Below are 21,885 nucleotides of genomic sequence, written 5' to 3' on the forward strand. Positions count from 1 at the left end.
GTGTTTCAGGCCCTCTTGGATTCGATATTGAACTATGGGATAAATGGATTTGAGTGGGCTGAAATTGTTGTAGATAATGCAGATGATATGAATAATAATAATAATTACAACAACAAAACAATAATACTCATGATACTAATATTTCTAATAATAATAAATCATACACATATTAAGACCCTGCGGGAACCCTGTGTAGGAGATCGGAATCAGGATTCTGTCCACAAGAGATAGAATTGTTCGTCTTCCACTATCATTCTTGCATGACAAGAATATTTATGATTTGAACACATTGAACATGAACATGAACAGTATAGTTTAGTACAGTATTTTCTTTTACAGTCCTATTTCAAGATCCTTGAGTTCTTTTAGGAGTTGACACTCCTTTTCCATCTTGTCGATCTGGTTCTTCTGCATGGGTTTCCCAGTCGCTTGTTGCTCTTTAAGCTCTTCAATAGCTTTTAGTTTCTTCTTTAGGTTCTTGATCTTCTTGTCAGTCTCCGAGTCACCACAGGTAGGCCCTGCTTGGGCACTACTGGCAGAGGAGGTGTCTGACTGGGCCTCAGGGGCATCTGCCATGGTTACCTCTTTTGCTGCTTTTTTTGCCTCTCGCTTCTTCTGATTCTTCAAAGCGGACTTTGACAGCTGCTTGTCACCTGTAATGCCAGATCTCATGTTCTGTGGCGGTTCCTCTTCATGCAGGGCAGGTGGCTGGTAGGCCTGGGCAGGCTTGGACTCTGTGCTACCCAGTTCACTGGGTGCTGCCTGGTACTTCACTGGCCTCTCTGGGAATGTCCCATTTGGGAACGGTTGCCAGAAAACCTCCCAAAGCTCTGCATCTGTAGGTGTGTCTTGCTTGTACAGAACTGTGCCTGTGTAGTGCCAGATCTTGTATTTTTCTTCACCGTTTTCTTGACCGCCTCCTTGTTGATCTTGAAAGAGCCGGAGGCACCAGTGCCCTTGGTCTGGACCAGAGTGCCCTTGACGACGAGGCTCTTGACGGCGATCTTGACGCGGGAGTTGTTCTTCTCCACGTCGTAGCCACCGGCCGACAGCGCCTTCTTGAGCGCGGCCAGGGACACGCCGCTCCTCTCCTTGGATGCGGACACGGCCTTGACGATGATCTCGGCGACGCTGGGGCCAGCTTTCTTGGGCCTGGCTGCTGCTTTCTTCTTGGGTGCCTTGGCCGGAGCGGCAGCGGCGGGGGCTGGTGTGACTTCTGCCATGTCTGTAAAAAGTCTCGTTTGTTCTGGTATACACACTACAAGTGAGTCTATGAAGCTGCTCTGTGCGAATGAAGCTCAACCCACCGTAGGGGGTTGTCCTTAAATGCGACATGAGAACCGTGCAGACTCAATCATCCATGCTCGGCAGTCTTTGCTGCCGAAATGCTTCGGCGCCTGTGTTTTCTCCTCGCGAATAACTGGTCAAAAGTCACCGGTGGAGACGAGTTGAGATCCAAATGCAAACGGACCAGCGAGCAGACTTGTCTCCGTTCAGAATAAAGTCATGTGGGTCGTGGAGGCCTCGTTTATTTTGTTGTGACTCGCTATAAACCCCACCGTTCGACCGTCGGAGGGAACGTTGTGCACAGCCTTTCCCGTGCTATTTGTCTTTTAAAGTGGGTTAAAATGCATACGATTGCGACCTCTATAGTGTTGAGGTGTGTCCTCTAGGATAATGTTGTATAAACCTCTATAGTGTTGAGGTGTGTCCTCTAAGTTAATGTTGTATAAACCTCTATAGTGTTGAGGTGTCCTCTAGGATAATGTTGTATAAACCTCTATAGTGTTGAGGTGTCCTCTAGGTTAATGTTGTATAAACCTCTATAGTGTTGAGGTGTCCTCTAGGTTAATGTTGTATAAACCTCTATAGTGTTGAGGTGTCCTCTAGGTTAATGTTGTATAAACCTCTACAGTGTTGAGGTGTCCTCTAGGTTAATGTTGTATAAACCTCTATAGTGTTGAGGTGTCCTCTAGGTTAATGTTGTATAAACCTCTACAGTGTTGAGGTGTGTCCTCTAGGTTAATGTTGTATAAACCTCTACAGTGTTGAGGTGTCCTCTAGGTTAATGTTGTATAAACCTCTATAGTGTTGAGGTGTGTCCTCTAGGTTAATGTTGTATAAACCTCTACAGTGTTGAGGTGTCCTCTAGGTTAATGTTGTATAAACCTCTATAGTGTTGAGGTGTCCTCTAGGTTAATGTTGTATAAACCTCTATAGTGTTGAGGTGTCCTCTAGGTTAATGTTGTATAAACCTCTATAGTGTTGAGGTGTCCTCTAGGTTAATGTTGTATAAACCTCTATAGTGTTGAGGTGTCCTCTAGGTTAATGTTGTATAAACCTCTATAGTGTTGAGGTGTCCTCTAGGTTAATGTTGTATAAACCTCTATAGTGTTGAGGTGTCCTCTAGGTTAATGTTGTATAAACCTCTATAGTGTTGAGGTGTCCTCTAGGTTAATGTTGTATAAACCTCTATAGTGTTGAGGTGTCCTCTAGGTTAATGTTGTATAAACCTCTACAGTGTTGAGGTGTCCTCTAGGTTAATGTTGTATAAACCTCTATAGTGTTGAGGTGTCCTCTAGGTTAATGTTGTATAAACCTCTACAGTGTTGAGGTGTGTCCTCTAGGTTAATGTTGTATAAACCTCTACAGTGTTGAGGTGTCCTCTAGGTTAATGTTGTATAAACCTCTATAGTGTTGAGGTGTGTCCTCTAGGTTAATGTTGTATAAACCTCTACAGTGTTGAGGTGTCCTCTAGGTTAATGTTGTATAAACCTCTATAGTGTTGAGGTGTCCTCTAGGTTAATGTTGTATAAACCTCTATAGTGTTGAGGTGTCCTCTAGGTTAATGTTGTATAAACCTCTATAGTGTTGAGGTGTGTCCTCTAGGTTAATGTTGTATAAACCTCTATAGTGTTGAGGTGTCCTCTAGGTTAATGTTGTATAAACCTCTATAGTGTTGAGGTGTCCTCTAGGTTAATGTTGTATAAACCTCTATAGTGTTGAGGTGTCCTCTAGGTTAATGTTGTATAAACCTCTATAGTGTTGAGGTGTCCTCTAGGTTAATGTTGTATAAACCTCTATAGTGTTGAGGTGTCCTCTAGGTTAATGTTGTATAAACCTCTATAGTGTTGAGGTGTCCTCTAGGTTAATGTTGTATAAACCTCTATAGTGTTGAGGTGTCCTCTAGGTTAATGTTGTATAAACCTCTACAGTGTTGAGGTGTCCTCTAGGTTAATGTTGTATAAACCTCTATAGTGTTGAGGTGTCCTCTAGGTTAATGTTGTATAAACCTCTATAGTGTTGAGGTGTCCTCTAGGTTAATGTTGTATAAACCTCTATAGTGTTGAGGTGTCCTCTAGGTTAATGTTGTATAAACCTCTATAGTGTTGAGGTGTCCTCTAGGTTAATGTTGTATAAACCTCTACAGTGTTGAGGTGTCCTCTAGGTTAATGTTGTATAAACCTCTATAGTGTTGAGGTGTGTCCTCTAGGTTAATGTTGTATAAACCTCTATAGTGTTGAGGTGTCCTCTAGGTTAATGTTGTATAAACCTCTATAGTGTTGAGGTGTCCTCTAGGTTAATGTTGTATAAACCTCTACAGTGTTGAGGTGTCCTCTAGGTTAATGTTGTATAAACCTCTATAGTGTTGAGGTGTCCTCTAGGTTAATGTTGTATAAACCTCTATAGTGTTGAGGTGTGTCCTCTAGGTTAATGTTGTATAAACCTCTATAGTGTTGAGGTGTGTCCTCTAGGTTAATGTTGTATAAACCTCTATAGTGTTGAGGTGTCCTCTAGGTTAATGTTGTATAAACCTCTATAGTGTTGAGGTGTGTCCTCTAGGTTAATGTTGTATAAACCTCTATAGTGTTGAGGTGTCCTCTAGGTTAATGTTGTATAAACCTCTATAGTGTTGAGGTGTGTCCTCTAGGTTAATGTTGTATAAACCTCTATAGTGTTGAGGTGTGTCCTCTAGGTTAATGTTGTATAAACCTCTATAGTGTTGAGGTGTCCTCTAGGTTAATGTTGTATAAACCTCTATAGTGTTGAGGTGTCCTCTAGGTTAATGTTGTATAAACCTCTATAGTGTTGAGGTGTCCTCTAGGTTAATGTTGTATAAACCTCTATAGTGTTGAGGTGTCCTCTAGGTTGATGTTATATAAACCTCTATAGTGTTGAGGTGTCCTCTAGGTTAATGTTGTATAAACCTCTATAGTGTTGAGGTGTCCTCTAGGTTAATGTTGTATAAACCTCTACAGTGTTGAGGTGTCCTCTAGGTTGATGTTGTATAAACCTCTATGGGGAATAGTGAAATCGCAGCTTATCAGATTTAAGCGAATTTGCACAGCAGAGGAGGACGCGGAGTCAGCCACGAGGACCCTCTTCAAGGTCCTCAGATCCAGGGGTTATGGGAGAACTTTTCTCCGGAACATCAGGACTGAGGCAAGAGGGAGTCCTTGGCAGGAATTTAGACCGGCGAGGAAGGATGGCCCACAACATCTGGTCCCTTTCGTCTCCACCTTCTCCCCCGCCTCTCGTAGACTAAACAGCAACATCAAAAACAGTTTTTTAAGGGTACAGGAGGTTATGGAACCCTTGAACAATTTGAAAGTTTTAGCAGCATATAGAAGAAATAAAAATCTGAAGGATCTCCTTGTACATGCCTCCTTAAGTCGGAGTGTTAAAGATAAATATAAATCACATTTCAAACAGTTGAAGTTTCTCAAAAATCAGTATACTGACCTGGGCGCACCGGTGTGGCAGACCGTGGGGCCTGAGTCTTCTAATCTGGTTTACAGTATCCAGTGTGGAACATGTGGGAGACTGTATATTGGACAGACCAAGAATAGCCTCTTACAGAGACTCAAACAACACCTGTATACAATTGAGAAAACGGATAAACAGACTGTACTGTACACGCACTTTAGGAGACATGGGAGCACCAACTTGCTCATAGCGGGATTGGAGTCGGGTACGAGGTGGTCCAGAGCACAAAGGCTCGCCAGAGAGAGACAGTGGATTAGAAAATTAGGTACTGTCGATCCTGGGGGGCTGAACGAATTGGATCATTAAAATGATGAGAGGAGAAGTGGGGAACTTGAACGGGAGGGAGACTGAAAGAGGGAGAACGCCCTTATTTATTTATTTATATTTTATATTGTATGTGTATGTGTGATGTTTTAGCATCATTTATGAGGTGGAGGCGTTATGGATTGAGACCCCCCTCAATACTTGAGTTGTTACCAGCACTTATTTTTAGCACTTTTATTATTGGCGGGATCTTCCTCATTCAAAATATCCAGGCCCCCCGGCCCCCATCTTCCCTCTATGGATCCGAATTTTGTGACCTCTGTACCTACCTCCATGTTGCAGTTAGGGCATGTTGGTACCCACCGGAGACCCTCAGTTGTGGATGGTGTTGGTCACCAGTAGTTTTTTCCTGAAAACCAGAGGAAGTTTTAGTTTATAAGAGTGAGAAGTTACAGTTAATATTTTCCTGTATTGATTGATTGATTGAAAACCTTTATTGTCCCCAATGGGGACATTTTGTTGTCAAACAGCTCAGTTAGGGCAGAAAACATTCAATACAGAAAACAGAAAAACATTCAATAAAATACATAAAACAGTGCAGGCTCAATAAGTAAAAAGATCCAAAAGTTCCAGCTCCAGGTCTCCCCCACCCTGCAGGGCCTGGTTGTAGAGTCGGAGTGCAGCTGGAACAAAGGACTGTCCAAATCTTTTTGTACTTTGACGGGGGAGAACAAATCTGTGGCTGAACTTGCTCCTCATCCCTGCCAGCTCGCAGTACATCGGGTGGGAGGGATTGGCCAGCATGGCCGCCAGTTTTTTCCCCATCCTCTGTTCTGCCACCACCTCTAGGCTGTCCAGCCCGGTCCCCACCACAGAGCTGGCCTTCTTCACCAGTTTGTTTAGCTTCGCAGCATCCCTGGCACAGATGTTTCCACCCCAGCAGGCCACGGCGAAGAACAGAACGCTGGCAACCACCGACTGATAAAACATTTGCAGCAGCTTGTTGTATATCGGATATGAAATAAAGAGGATTGTAGAATACTTACCTACTACTTACCTGGAACCGGAATGCTTACCTGTATCACAGACCTAATAGAGGAAAAGTAGAACAGTTATCTATCACCTCACCTGGAACCGAATTTTGAAAAAGAAAGGAATTGAAAAATTAAACAATAACAATAGGAAATGAGGATACCTACCTGTGGATACTTACCAGTGGAAGGGTGGTGGAGGGAGTCCTGGTGTGGATCTAAAGCCTAGATGGAAGAGGTGAAGTTAGTTCCCCAAAAAACCAGGATGATTTGTGAGCCCGTGCTTTGGCCAGCGTTTGGGCTGGCAACATTCCCCTTACCTAACCTGCCAGTGCCACATGCCTGAGCTACTTACCTAACTTCCATGGTGTTGCAAAAACTTTGAAAAAAATGTTTCATTTCCAAAGGAACCCCAGACTTTATATTAAGCTGTTGGAATCAGAGGTCTGGAGTATCCTGGAAAAGCTACACTATTTTGGGGATAGTATAGGAGTGTAGTAAAAAAATGTGGTTTATGGATCTGGGACCCCTTAACATCATTATTTGATTTTTTCCAAATTATCATTTCATTTCCCCACTCTATTAGACAAAATCACGCTATAATTAGTCGCTACTTGGTTTTCAGGTGTGGATTCCCCCCCCCCCCCCTCCCTTTTTTTGAACTCCTCCCTTTCCTTTTTCTATTTAAACTTCCTCTTCCTGATTCACTCTTCAATTCTCCCTGATGAAGGCACAGTGTGCCGTTGTAAGTACCGGAATTTCCGGCCTGCGAGGTTTTTCCGACCCTACCAGATCCGGTCATAGGTTCAGCCCTTTCCGGCCATAGGTAGCGCTATGATTCGCTATGATTCGCGATGACAACGATGACAACGAAGACCCGTTCTATATCGTGGAGCTCCGCCCCATAGGGGAGCTCTGCTCCTATTGGTTTACCCGCTACCTAAAGTAGCCAATGACTGAATTTTTCAATGCCTGCGCCCGCCTGGGGTGCTATATAAAGGGGCGTACTTCGCTCCATCATTCTCCCAAAAAGTTCAGCACGGGTTTATATCTGAAGACTGAGAAGGACGACTACTAAGACTGGAGGACCCGCCAGACTTTTCCCTTCAAGATGGATCGTCCGCCGCCTATGGAGAAGTTCCTCCGGGACGCCGGCCGCTGCGACTTCCAAGCAGCGGAGGACACTTTTCAGCGGAGGAGACTTTTCCCTTCAGCGATGGATCGTCCGCCGCCGACCACGAAGAAGTTCCTCCGGGACACCTGCCGCTGCGATTTTCTAGCAGCGGAGGACAAGCAAGAACGGCGTTCTGGGCAGGCACCTCCCCAAGTAGGGATGGTCCCGCCCGCTCAACCGGCCCTGACATCACGCCGCCCTCACCCAGCTGAGTGGTCGGTGCCGGTGTCAGAATCAGAAAGCTCTGATGAGAGCGAGCGGCAGGTAGAGCACGTGCTCCCCTAGAGCACGTGCTCCCCCCCATCACTCCACCACGACTTCCAGGGCCTCCTGGAAGCTGCGGCAGGCGTGTTGGCAATTCCCCGTCCCGCCTCCCCTCCCCCAACGGAGTCCTTCTGGGTGAAGGACCTGTTTTACGGGAAAAGGGCGAAGCGACAGAACCAACCTCCTAACGCTGTCCTCCCGGGCTTAGATAAGTTCGTGGAGGACAAGTGGGGAGAACCACTCACAGGCAGGGCGCCGGTGAAGGCGTTCTTGCCCTTTACCAGAGTGGAGGGGCTCGCGGAGGGGATGACCAACGGCTCCCCGCCGCTCGAACCAGCGCTAGCCACCTACTTGGTACCGGGGTCCAGCGCCTGGTCGGTGCCTAAAAAACCTATGCCGCCCAACCAGCGTGACAGGTTTAACGCCACCCTGGTAGACAAGAGCTACGCTCTCGGTGCGCAGGCGGCGGCAGCGGCGAATAACATCGCCGTGTTTAACGCCGCCATTGCGAAAATCGCCACAGACCGACCCAACGGTTTGTCTGCAGCGGAGGCGGTGCTTCTGAGCAAGCTCAGTGCCGCGACGATGTACCTGGCCCAGGGCGTCGCGGTTTGTGGGGGTCGCCTGATGGCAAACGCGGTGGTGCAGCAGCGACAGATGTGGCTGTCTCTCACCACCATGACCGGGGCGGACCGGATGGCCCTACTGAATGCTCCAATAGAGAGACAAGGGCTATTCGGTCCCGCCATGGACACCTTGACGGTGCGCCTGGCCGCGATGGAGGAGGCTAAGAGGCACCTTGCCAGCCACCTCCCCCTCCAGCGACCCTCCACCTCTTCTTCTTCTGCCGTGGTGATGACTAGACCGTCAACGGCTGCGAAACTGAGGTTTCGGTGTGATGCGGCACTGGCTCCACCTCTACAGACGGAGCCATGCCCCACTCGGCATCCCCAGCCCCCGCCGCTGACCACTGGGAGGGCCCGCTACGGCCCCCCACGGCAGCGTGGCCCGGTTTCACTGGCGGAGGGGTCGGTAATGACCCCACCACCGGTTTCCTCTTCATGGCTGCTACCTCATAAAGAGGTAAAAGAAGGAAAATCCCCACCTTACTTTTTCAGTAAAGGTGATTTTCCCATGTTATCTACCGGAGCGGAGACCCGCCTGCCTTGTCGGAGCGTGGTCCAATCGCTACCGGTTAGAAACAAAGCGGAGACTGGCCCAGCGTACCAGCGTGTGGCCAGCTCTCTGCCTAACAGACTTACCCCTATCACGACACAAACGGGGTTAAACACCCCTGTCTGTAGCCGTATAGAGGGACCGTTATTTACATCAATAACCCCTCCATGTCTATCAGGATCTGGCCCAGCTCATGAGCGTGCGGCCGGTTCTTTGATTATCAGGCATAATAAACCTGCGTCAATAAAGGGCATTGTTACACATAGCAAACACTCTTTACAGACGGCTGCCCATCCCTTTCGAAATGACCCCACCTTGGGCTGTGCCACCTCCTCGGTGTGCAGCGGCGGCTGGGGTCATACAGAAATTCAAGCTTTTTCTGTCGACTGCACCACAACAGACGGCCCAGCCGCTGTCGTTGCGTTATGCAGAATGGCTAGAATGGGCAGGTATTCTGTCGGGCTGGCTGGACAGGACATTGAGGAGGGGATATGCACTACAGTTCATTCAGCCTCCTCCGCCCTTCAGGGGCGTGAGAGAGACTGTTTTGTCCTGCCCGATAAAAACACGTGCGCTCCAGGAGGAGATTACGAATCTCCTAACAAAGGGCGCAGTGACAATGGTTCCGAGGGACCAGTGGGACATGGGGTGGTACTCCCCGTATTTCCTTGTCCCAAAGAAATCCGGAGGCATGAGACCCATACTAGATTTAAGGGTCCTCAACGAGAGAGTGGCGAAACGCCCCTTTCGTATGTTGACGACGAGGCGCCTTCTGTCTTGTATACAGAAGGGCGACTACGGAATCAGCATAGACCTGAGGGACGCGTATTTTCATGTGCCAATCACAGAGAGGCACAGGAAATTTCTACGTTTTGCCTTCCAAGGGAAGGTTTACGAGTACACGCGCCTGCCCTTCGGGTACGCGCTTGCTCCTCGAACTTTCTCCAAATGCGTGCAGACAGCACTCGAACCACTGAGGCGAAACGGGATACGCATATTAGCATATCTCGACGACCTACTGGTCTTGGCCCAATGCCCAAATCGAGCCATTCGGGACGCAACCTCACTGGTGCAGCACCTCACTCAGCTGGGGTTAGCTGTCAACTGGACAAAGAGTGCTCCGTGGCCGGCTCAACAGTTTTCCTATCTAGGCATTCAGTTGGATACTGCCAAGATGAGGGCCAGTTATCGGCACCACGGAGAGCGACACTGACGTCAGCTCTCCGGGTGTGTCGAGTGACAAATACAATCACCGCTCTGTCAATGATGTCCTTACTAGGACTGATGTCTGCAGCCCATGTAGTGGTCCCCTTAGGCCTATTACACATGCGCAGACTGCAGAGGTGGTTCGCACGACTGCGACTGGATCCAGTGAGACACCGTCGCAAGTTGATTGTAATACCGAGATCGGTCAAGACCGACCTGAGCTACTGGAGAGACCCGCGCGTCATCGCGCGCGGAGTCGCCATGGGCAGACCGGCATCCCACTACCCAGTCTTCACGGACGCGTCGTTGACTGGGTGGGGAGGAGTGTGTCAGGCAGGTTCGGTGGCAGGAAGATGGGGACCGTTAGAGACGCGTCACATCAACCTGCTGGAACTCGAGGCGGTGAAGTTAACGCTACTTCATTTTGCCCCGGTGTTAAAGGATCTGGACGTGTTAGTCAGATCCGACAACAGGACAACAGTAGCATACATCAATCGTCAAGGGGGAGTACGCTCAGCGTCACTTCATCGCCTGGCGACAGATATATGGCTGTGGGCTGTCACACACCTGAGTTCGCTAAAAGCTCTCAACATTCCAGGTCTGCTCAACGAAGGAGCAGATCTGTTATCACGGGGAGGCCCGAGGGACGACGACTGGAGGTTAGCACCCTCCATTGTGTCTCTGATTTGGGCACGGTTCGGGCAAGCAGAAGTGGATCTGTTTGCGTCCCGGACGAATGCGCAGTGTCGCCTTTGGTTCTCCCTGCGCGAACAGGACAACCCGCCATTGGGAGTCGATGCATTCGCACACCACCCATGGCCGAGGGTCCTGTTATACGCGTTCCCACCCCTGACATCTATCCTCCCACTGTTGGCACGAGTGAGGTCAGAGAGGCTAGAGTTAATTCTTGTAGCCCCGGACCGTCCCGGAGCCCTGTGGTTTCCGGAACTGATGGAGATGTTGGTAGAGGGCCCATGGCCCATACCTCATCGACAAGATGCACTCTCTCAAGCCAGAGGCTTGGTGAGGGGGCCGCCTATGATGGGGGGCCCCCTCATGGCCTGGTTACCATCAAAGACCCAGAGATTGAAATAGTTAACTACACAGTCATCAGAAACGACAGGAACAGGTATGGGGGTGGTGTCTGCATGTACATTCACAACGATATTATCTTTAACACCCGTGATGACCTGAATCATGACAAATTAGAATCTGTTTGGGTTGAAATTATCTTTAACAAAGCAAAACCAGTGCTGGTTGGTACTATCTACAGACCTCCCGATCAGAGTGATTTCTATGATATTCTTGAGGGGTGCATGGATGACGTTGACTGTGTGGAAAAGATTCTTATTGGAGATTTGAACACGGACATGCTCAGAAATGAAGCATCCGTTTTCAAATCCTTCACTAGGTTTTCTGAATTACACGGTCTCCGTCAACAAATTACCAAACCCACTAGGGTGTGTATTTCTACTCAAACCACCATAGATCTCATTCTAACATCGGATGAGTCCAAAATCTCCAAGAGTGGGGTTATTGTATGTGGGCTAAGTGATCATTACATGATCTTTTGCACTCGTAAAAAACAAAAACCCAAGGCTGGCGGTCATAAAACTGTAACCACTAGATCCCTTAAATCCTATTCTAGTGAGGCCTTAAACCATAAACTGGAGAATCAAGACTGGTTTGATGAACTAAAATGCACACAGGTTGAAGAGGCATGGCTAGGTTTCAAAACCAAATTCCTAAATATTATTGACAGTATAGCCCCCATGAGAACCACCAGGGTTAAAACCCGATCGGAACCATGGATGAATTCGGACATTCTAAATGCTATGAAAGTCAGAGACCTAAAATGCTCTGAAGTTCAAAAATGCAAATCAAAATTAGTGAAACACTTAAACGAAGATCACAAAACCCACTTTGAGAAAATTAAAAAACAATGCAACAAACTATGCAATCAGGTAATTACCATGACCAAATCTGCTAAGAAAGAATACCTCGATAACAAAATCGAAGAAAACTTAAACAAACCACGTGACCTTTGGAAGCTACTTAATAGCCAACTAGGTTGCAGTCAAAAACTCAAAACCAGGTCTACAAACATCAGCATAAAATCTGGTGATTCTCTCCTTACAGACAAGCTGGATGTGGCTAAGTGCTTAAACACTTTCTTTACAACCATAGCCACTAAATTAGTTAACAATCTACCACCCCACTCAGGGCGTTATGGTGTAGAGCACATCCGTGAGTTCTACAATAAACTGGGTGTACGCAATGATGATTTTAAACTCTCCATGGTGTCAAACGATGAGGTGTTTAAAAAGCTAGGCGCTCTACACTCAGAAAAGGCCACGGGCCATGACAATATTCCAGCCAGATTTCTAAAAGACTCAGCTGCCTCCATTACCCCAATCATCACCCACATAATAAACCTCTCCATCAAACAGGGACACGTCCCCCTTGACTTTAAAATAGCAAGGGTAACCCCACTGTATAAAAAAGGAAGCAAATTAGACCCAGGCAACTACCGACCTGTTTCTATTCTTAATTCCATCTCGAAACTTATGGAAAAAATAGTTTATGAACAGGTCGATAGGTACCTTACCGACAAAAAGCTGATGTATGAATTTCAATCAGGATTCAGAACATCCCATTCCACTGACACATGCCTTCTCTATTTGAACGACCACATCAACCATGAGGTGGACTCGGGCAAGTACTGCGGCATGGTCATGCTGGACCTCCAGAAGGCCTTCGACACAGTAGATCACCACATATTGTTAGATAAACTGAAAGCAATTGGGTTCGATAGAACATCGGTGAGCTGGATGCAATCCTACTTAGAGGGGAGGGAACAGGTGGTTAGTGTGAACGGAACACTGTCCCCCCCCCTCCCAGTGACCTGCGGCGTTCCACAAGGAAGCATTTTGGGACCTTTACTGTTCCTAATATATGTGAATGACATGTCATCAGCATGTGATTGCAATTTGTTCCTGTTCGCGGATGACTCGGCTCTGCTGGTCTCTGACAGGGACATATTGCAGGTGGAAAAAGCGCTAAGCACTGAACTGAGTAGAATCTGCATCTGGCTAGCTGACAATAAACTATCAATACACCTAGGTAAAACTGAAACCATCCTATACGGATCCCCATCTAAACTCAGAAAGGCTGAAAATTTTAAAATAAAAGTGGGTAACATTAATATCACAAGAAAAGAGGATATTACATACCTGGGCTCCATCTTAGAGGCAAATCTTTCCGGAGATAAAATGGCAGCAAAAGTAATCAAAAAAGTGAACCATAGAACTAGATTCTTGTACAGGATATCCTCACTTGTCAGTAAAAACACACTGAGGACCCTATCAGGAGCTCTCATTCAATGTCACTTCGACTATGCCGTAACATCATGGTACTATAGAACCACAAAGGCCCATAAAACAAGACTCCAGACAGCCCAAAATAAACTGGTTAGGCTTCTGCTAGGCCTCAACCCTAGGACACATCTAACCGCTGCTCATTTTTTGAGCCTTGATTGGCTACGAGTAGTTGACAGAGTGCAGCAGCTTGCACTGGGCCTGGTCTTCAAGATACGCTACACCACAAAGACACCCAAGTACCTGTCAACATACTTCCAAAATGTGAACAACGTCCACACATACAACACCAGAGGAAGCTCCACGAACCACGTTCAACCGCGTTGCACCACAAACAAGGGGTTAAACTCGTTTGCAAACTATGCAGTAAAAATGTGGAACGCCCTTCCTATAATCTTAAAGGAGTGCAAAACACTGCCCACCTTCAAAACCACTCTCAAAAAACATTTACAGGAGGCTGCAATCCGTAACTGGACCCTCTAAATCAAAAATCAGATTAAAAGACCCGAACTACCCACTGTACATACTTTGTGTTTTGTCCCCCGCCCCCACCTGTGGTGTATGTCCCCACCTGTCCTACCCGCTGTACATACCTTATGTTTCGTTGTATTGTTCTTCCCATGATGGATGTGTGTTTATCTTGTAGATAGTAATAGTTATCTGTCTGTATTATCTTGTAGATAGTACTAGCTTTTTTGTCTGTCTTACATGTAACGATGAATTGAGAATCAAGGACCCCAATTGAAATAAGCCAGTGGCTTTCTTGGGTTTTTATCCTGTTAGTTGACCTTGTATGTAATATGTACTTTCATGTACCTACTTCTGCAAATCTTCTAATAAAGTTTTCAATCAATCAAAACTGAGAGGGATTTGTTAGAACGCAGGGGTCTGACAGACGCGGTCATTCAGACCATTCAGAGTGCGCGCGCGCAATCCACTGCAAAGGGATATGCGGCGCGCTGGCGAGTGTTTACACAGTGGTGTGAGGGACAGGACGTTGACCCAGTCTGCTGTCGGGTCGAAACGTTCTTGTGCTTCTTACAGTCGCTGTTTGACAAGGGATTGGCGGCGGGAACTATTAAAGTTTACGCGGCTGCCATCTCAGCTTGTCATGAGGGTTTTGCGACAACGACACTGTTCAGTCATTCGCTGGTTAAGCGTTTTTTGACTGGAGTGTGTAGGCTTAGACGCCCTCATAGGACTCTAATGCCAAAATGGGACCTGTCGATTGTGCTAGAGGCGCTGTGCGTGCCCCCATTCGAACCCATTGACACTGTGTCGTTGCGTTTATTGTCTCTCAAGACGAGTCTACTCCTCGCCTTGACTACGGCTAAGCGAGTGAGTGATTGATGTGCTCTCTCGACACGGGCAGATTGTTTGATCATATCTGATGACGAAACAAAAGCTGTGTTACGCCCTAACCCGGCTTTTATCCCTAAGGTTAATCGTGGGTTTAGGGTTCAGAGCTGTGCTCTGAGCGCCTTTTTTCCTCCTCCTCACGACGGAGAGAGGGAGAGGCGTTTACATTGTCTATGTCCGGTGCGCGCGTTGGCACAATATGTGAAGCGCACAGCAGGACTGAGATCTTCTCCCCAGCTTCTGATCTGCTACGGCGGACAGAAAGCCGGGGCACCACTCTCGAAGCAGAGGCTGTCCCATTGGATTTGCGAGGCTATTAGCCTCGCATACAAATCGAAGGGGCAGCCCGTGCCGACTGGCATTCAGGCTCATTCCACCAGGGGCATGGCCACATAAGTGGCCATTCTCAGGGGAGTGGGAGTGGAGGAGATATGTGAGGCGGCGTCTTGGTCGTCGCCATCACCTTTTGTACGGTATTACTTGAAAGATATTTCTTCCTCATCCTTTTCTCATTCTGTCCTCAGTTTTGCTGATGACTGATGTAGTGGGGAAGGCACTTGGATTACCCTGGTCATGGGGATTCTATTCAAGTGCTGTCAGGAGGAATACGGTTGTGCCTGGGGAGGGGACCCTCCTCCAGGACATGTTCCGTTAGATCTACAACCCTACGTGCTCACGTAAGGGCTAGATCAGTGATATTCTTCCTCATCCTTTTCTCATTCTGTCCTCAGTTTTGCTGATGACTGATGTTGTGGGAAGGGCACTTGGATTACCCTGGTCATGGGGATTCTATTCAAGTGCTGTCAGGATGAATACGGATGTGCCTGGGGAGGGGACCCTCCTCCAGGACATGTTCCGCGGTTAGATCAACAACCCTACGTGCTCACGTACGGGTTAGATCAGTGATATTTCTTCCTCATCCTTTTCTCATTCTGTCCTCAGTTTTTGCTGATGACTGATGTAGTGGGGAAGGCACTTGGATTACCCTGGTCATGGGGATTCTATTCAAGTGCTGTCAGGAGGAATACGGATGTGCCTGGGGAGGGGACCCTCCTCCAGGACATATTCCGTTAGATCTACAACCCTACGTGCTCACGTAAGGGCTAGATCAGTGATATTCTTCCTCATCCTTTTCTCATTCTGTCCTCAGTTTGCTGATGACTGATGTTGTGGGAAGGGCACTTGGATTACCCTGGTCATGGGGATTCTATTCAAGTGCTGTCAGGATGAGTACGGATGTGCCTGGGGAGGGGACCCTCCTCCAGGACATGTTCTGTTAGATCAACAACCCAACGTAAGGGTTAGGTAAGTGATATTTCTTCCTCATCCTTGTCTCATTCTGTCCTCAGTTTTGCTGATGACTGATGTAGTGGGGAAGGCACTTGGATTACCCTGGTTGGGGATTCTATTCAAGTGCTGTCAGGATGATTACGGATGTGCCTGGGGAGGGGACCCTCCTCCAGGACATGTTCCGTTAGATCTACAACCCTACGTGCTCACGTAAGGGCTAGATCAGTGGAGCAGACTCAGTGTGGGTCGGGCCAACTTTTTAAGGTTGTCTTGAACCAACATCAGTGGTCAGCTCCGGGTGCCGCTGGGATTGTTTTCGGACTAATAGTCTCAGTGGGGGTACATTTGGCCTCGCTCGCTCCGCCTAAACCAATAGGAGCAGAGCTCCCCTATGGGGCGGAGCTCCACGATATAGAACGATAGTTATGGAGATAGACTCCAGTTCTATGAGTGGAGCGGAGCCAGTGGCGTAGCGGACGGGCCCGCAAGCGACGCACCGCGGGGGGGCCCCAGCCACTAGGGGGCCCCCTAACATTGGATCCAAACTTTTTTTTTTTTTTTTTTTTATAATTTAAAAAAATATAAAATAAATAAAATAAGTGGCCCTTCATTGTGTCAACCTTAATTTTAATATATAGGCCTATATTAAAAAAGATATACATAGTTAGCCGTATCCAATAGCAACATGACTTTGACGTCACACGTAGGCAGCGAGACACAAGGAAAATGAGCAAGCGAAAATACAATACAAAGTACAATAAGCATTCTTTAGGTGGTGGTAGATTCTCTATTCGGACATTATAGCCGCTATATGTGGGACTGTCGGTCCGATATTGTAAAAAAATCTAATAAAAAATGTATGTTTACGGAAGTACATGTCTCAAGTATTATCTCGGCGGTTAGTCGAGTGAAAGAAAAACAACATACAGATGATAATTCACACAATATAATACCACGAAAGCGTACAGCACTAAACAATAACATTTATTTGGGCAGCATCATACTCAAACTCAGGCAGAAGTACATACTGTAATTCAGCATGATTAGGCTATATATAGCTGTTTCTTTTTTCTATTCTACTATTCGAATCTACTTCTGCTGTCTGCGTCTCCCTGGGTATTCCTAGACCAGATGGCAAACAGTAAAGAAATGCCACAATATACCAATATACGAGATGTCCAACAAAGGATTTGACTAACCCTGGCCAATTTTACGCAACAAGTAGACTCTGATGCAGCGGAGACAGGGTTGCCAGATGGGCTGGTTTTTGGTGGATTTAGAAGTGTTTAGATTGGTTAGGTTGGAAATTCTCAATCCCATCTGGCAACCCTTAGCGGAGAGTCTACAGATATGTTTACAGATATCACACTGCTGTGCACACCACACTTTGTTAAAAGAAATAAAGCTTGTACTATTCTACTTATAATACATTCTACTGATGTAGTGTAGTCTACCATTTGGTTTTAGTTATAGGCTATTGCTCTCACTTGTTTGTACCTTTTGCTAAGTCAAGCATTTAGAATGTAGAGTGCATATTGCGAAATTTCGCAACGTCAATAACGCATCGGCCTCTAAAAAACGCAAGTTTTTTTTTTTTTTACTCCGTTGCGAAAGGGCCCCCGCCGCCACCTTGCGGGGGGGCCCCGGGATTTTGCGCTACGCCACTGCGCGGAGCCCCATAGGGCTGCTGGCCCACTTCGACTTGTTCAAACCCGGCTGTTTTGTATGTTTGGGAGAATGATGGAGCGAAGTACGCCCCTTTATATAGCACCCCAGGCGGGCGCAGGCATTGAAAAATTCAGTCATTGGCTACTTTAGGTAGCGGGTAAACCAATAGGAGCAGAGCTCCCCTATGGGGCTCCGCTCCACTCATAGAACTGGAGTCTATCTCCATAACTATCATTAGTAGATCTGAAACTGTGTGTTGTGTGTGTGTTTCGCGCGCATCGCGCGTGCGCGCGTGTGTGCCCGCGCGTGTGACCAATGTGTCACAGTGTGTGTGTTCAAGTGGTATCTTTGTAATCATGACACGGTAGACATTTCTAAGAATGTATTTCACTATTTCTGAGTATTTCACTACTCAGTTATACACTTTCCATAGTTTGCTTCAAATAGCTGTTATGTGATAATAAAGTAATAATAATAATAACATATATTTCAACCCTTTGTATATATACAAATCTCTGCATTCTCTGTGCCATTATGCTTGTTAATCATTTTAATTCGTTAGAGTAAACTAATAGGTATGAAATGAAAAAAAGATTCATTACCTTTAGCTATGGTTAATGTAATAGGGTCAACCATTACATATCTTCTCCTATTATCTTTTATCACTTTCTCTTCAGAGAATGGTAGAGATTTATTAATTACTATGACACGGTAGACATTTCTAAGAATGTATTTCACTATTTCTGAGTTTTTCACTACTCAGTTATACATTTTCCATAGTTTGCTTCAAATAGCTGTTATGTGATAATAAAGTAATAATAATAATAATAATAATAATAATAACATATATTTCAACCCTTTGTATATATACACATCTCTGCATTCTCTGTGCCATTATGCTTGTTAATCATTTTAATTCGTTAGAGTATGGGTAGAGTTAGAGTTAGTTATGGGTAGAGTGGGTTAGAGTTAGGGTATGAAATGAAAAAAAGATTCATTACCTTTAGCTATGGTTAATGTAATAGGGTCAACCATTACATATCTTCTCCTATTATCTTTTATCACTTTCTCTTCAGAGAATGGTAGAGATGTATTAATTACTATGGCCACCCCTCTTCTTACCATATGATGCAAGAAATACTTGGTTTACCAAATCCTTTCTCAATGTTTTGTAGTCTTCCTCAATCAGATGTGTTTTTTGTAGTAAAGCAACACGATTTAATGAAATGCAATGAATTTATTGTAAATCAATACAGCATGAAACCATATTTACATACAAATGGATTGACCATACACAAACAAAAACGTATTCATTCACAAATTAGCTGGAATCAAGTAAAAACATTGTGTAGGTTAACCGAAATATAGCATGTGTACATATACATATATATCTTATTTGGGAAATGTTTGGGGCCTGTAGCCACATCTAACCCACGCCCATGGAGAGGATGGACTGACTCAGACAGCATGCACGTGTCAAAAGCCCCTCCCTCTGACATGACTCTAACTCTAGCTAGATCCAGACTCTAGCTGGAAGGAATAAGTGAATAAGGCCATCGGTCATCCACCGTTAACATTTGGGGTAATGTGACCAACATGTAGTTCACACTATTGTTCAGATTCAGTTTTATATTTGCGACTGCAAGCACACTAATTAATCAATCACTCTTCCGAACTGGGAGCCTTGAAACTTGCGCACACAGGGATGCCAAGATTGTCCTTGACCTCTAACAGAAATAAATCATAATCAATTTTAAGTTCAAATTCAAACAAAAATATTTCCAGCAATTCTTGACGTTCTTCTTCGTCTTCAATCAGTGTCAATTTAGCCTCTATTTCCTCTCTCTGTATTTTGTCCAATTGCAGAAAAGCAGGCTCCTGGACCTTCCCTTACAGCCGGTGGGCGTTCTAGTTCATCCACTCCGCTCCCAGGAGGGTGGACTTGCCGCGGTCTACAAGACAAAAACAGTTTAAAGTCCTCTTACAGTGGTCCATAGAAACAGTTCTACAGCCAGTGGTGTAGTGGCACCGTTTTCATATAAGGTTATAGTAATATACAGTACTGGTGAAGAGAAACATACCGAAGTTGTCGTCTTCTGTCCTCTTTTTCTTGGCGTCTTCCTCTTGCATTGTTGCATAGCTGTGGTCATTTCTTATGGCATTGCTGCCCACCACACTGTCAGACCGCTCACACTGAAGGAATAAAATGCATGGTGCAATCACAACTATTGAACTAACAAAAACCACTATTATTTACCATTCAGCATCATGCTCACCTCCTGTTCCCTCTTCCGCTTCTTGGGGACCCTGAAAACCGGCTGCAGTGACCCTTGGAGCAACGCTCTGGCCTCATCGGTCCAGTGGGCAAACCTCTGCCCGTGGCTTTGAGTGAGATAGTGACAGAATAAAAAAGTAAGCCAATATATATATATATATATATATATATATATATATATATATATATATATATAACATATATATATAACAAATGCGGTTTCGGAAGTTACATTTAAAGTGAAGTCTTACCCCTCAATCTGGAACCGTTCCATTAGAACGATGCACCACCATCTCCTCAGGCGTCCCATATCCCTCTAAAAAAATTGAGAGAAGAAATGTAAAGTCAAAATGGTTCTGTGCGCTTGGGCAATGGGTGTTTCCAGAGATATATATATGCTACAACAGCCAAACCGTTATGGTTTAGAATGTTAATGGTAACAGATTTAGTTTCCTCCTTGACTCTCCTCACCGTCGGAGAAGAGAAACACTGACCTCTGTGAACTGAAGTGGAGCGTCAGTGGTGAGACAGAATGCATACTGTGAAAGGCAAAGATCTGCTTATTAGGTTATGACCATTTCAAATGAACAACATTTTCAATAGAATAGAAAGGAATTTACCATCAATATGAAGACACCACAATCAATCCCTGCGTTTTGGCGAGGGAAACCCTGAAAGAATTGGACAAGGTGTTAATAGCAATATAACAGTTATGTGGTCAAAAGGATAATAAAGACATGTGCAAGTGCATGAGATGCAGGACAAAAGTACCTTGATGTCTCTGCCGTACATGGTTGCCCACTGGCCTGGGGCGATGCGATGAGCTAGATCACTGTCAAAATCCAGCATAAGAGTATTTGTGTCAGACAAATTGACTCTTAACTATATGAAAAATGCTACAATACAAGAACACCTAACAATGTCACCTATGACACATAATAAATGTCTCTTTTCCCCCAAATATAGCACCAGAACATGGTATATTAATTACTCTTGCAATATGACTTAGTGAAAGAATGACAAGAGAATTAATATTACTGGGTTTCCTTACATTCAACATACTATTGCATGCTTTAAGAAAGATGAATGTTACGATAGCCACTGAACATGGTGTAAACAAAATAACTTGAAAACAGCCTTTGAACGAGGCTTTGAACAAGGCTTCTTGGAACAAGCCGAACATTATAATTCATAGTATCCTGTTACAGACATGTTGTTTGCTAAGAACATGTGTTATAAATTAAATTGTATTAGTTGACAACCCTGGTCAATAAGCTGTCTTACTGTATTATTAGAATACTATGAATTATGTAGATTTCCCTTATAAGCCACAGAACAGGGCTGACTATTGTCGTTATGTTACAAAACCTAAAGACGCCATGGTAACAGCTGTCGCCAAAACCATCGGGGTTTAGCGAGTCCACCAAAAGCAGCTCCTTTGCTTTAGGTTTGATGATCTGTCAACCATTTACAAAGCAGATAACATTACATGCTCTCCTAAAACAGAATAGAAATGTACAGCACAAGTTGAGTACATTTTTACTTTGACTGTTGAGAGGATTTGGATTACACTCACACAAAGCAAAAAGTGATCCGCTTTTCCTGGCTGTCGACTCCAGGCAGGGATGACGATGGCATCCTTGTGCAGGAGGTCCTTCTAGCATTTTAGAAGTTATTTTGCATTTTTTTAGGCTTGGGTGGTATCTATTTTTTAATTCCTTTTTATCGATTTCCAAATACCATGATATACATCAATACCGCCCAAGCCTATGTCAATGTCAAGCAACACAGGTCACAGGTAAAAGGAACTTACAGGAAGTCCAGCCATTGGGTCCTCAGTCTTGGACTTCCACGTTGGGACTACGTACAAGTCCACAATGTGGATGTCTTTTCCCTATATTGACAGTTTTTCACAAAAAAGAAATGTTGTAATTAATTAGTGCAATATCAAGGGAAAACTGCACTACTTTTTGAAAAAGACGTTACAGGTGTTAATGAATACCGGCATACATCTGCATAATTTATGTTTTAACA

At 45.3% G+C, this 21,885-nt stretch overlaps 3 protein-coding genes across 3 annotated transcripts in view; 1 reads left to right on the forward strand and 2 right to left on the reverse strand.

Annotated features, from left to right (window-relative positions):
• Window positions 1–21,885, forward strand: part of LOC308150069 (lipid transferase CIDEB-like) — a gene marked incomplete at both ends in the record, with an annotated part of 115,452 nt that overhangs the window by 27,505 nt on the left and 66,062 nt on the right. The window lies entirely within an intron of this gene.
• LOC308151721 (histone H1-like) lies at window positions 771–1,223 on the reverse strand (the record flags this gene model as incomplete). The annotated part of the gene is made up of 1 exon (XM_080524634.1): window positions 771–1,223. One exon carries the CDS (start codon window positions 1,221–1,223, stop codon window positions 771–773), a length of 453 nt encoding a protein of 150 aa, XP_080380760.1.
• LOC308151722 (uncharacterized protein) lies at window positions 19,485–21,554 on the reverse strand (the record flags this gene model as incomplete). Its single annotated transcript, XM_080524635.1, has 7 exons — window positions 21,428–21,554; window positions 20,623–20,683; window positions 20,346–20,390; window positions 20,103–20,167; window positions 19,853–19,958; window positions 19,658–19,769; window positions 19,485–19,528 (listed from the first exon to the last, which is right to left on the reverse strand). The coding sequence occupies exons 1-7, from the start codon at window positions 21,487–21,489 to the stop codon at window positions 19,485–19,487; spliced, it is 495 nt and encodes a 164-aa protein (XP_080380761.1). The 5' UTR covers window positions 21,490–21,554.

Source organism: Nansenia antarctica, assembly GCF_963989245.1.
Source record: "Nansenia antarctica genome assembly, chromosome: 2".
Taxonomy (NCBI): Eukaryota; Metazoa; Chordata; class Actinopteri; order Argentiniformes; family Microstomatidae; genus Nansenia; species Nansenia antarctica.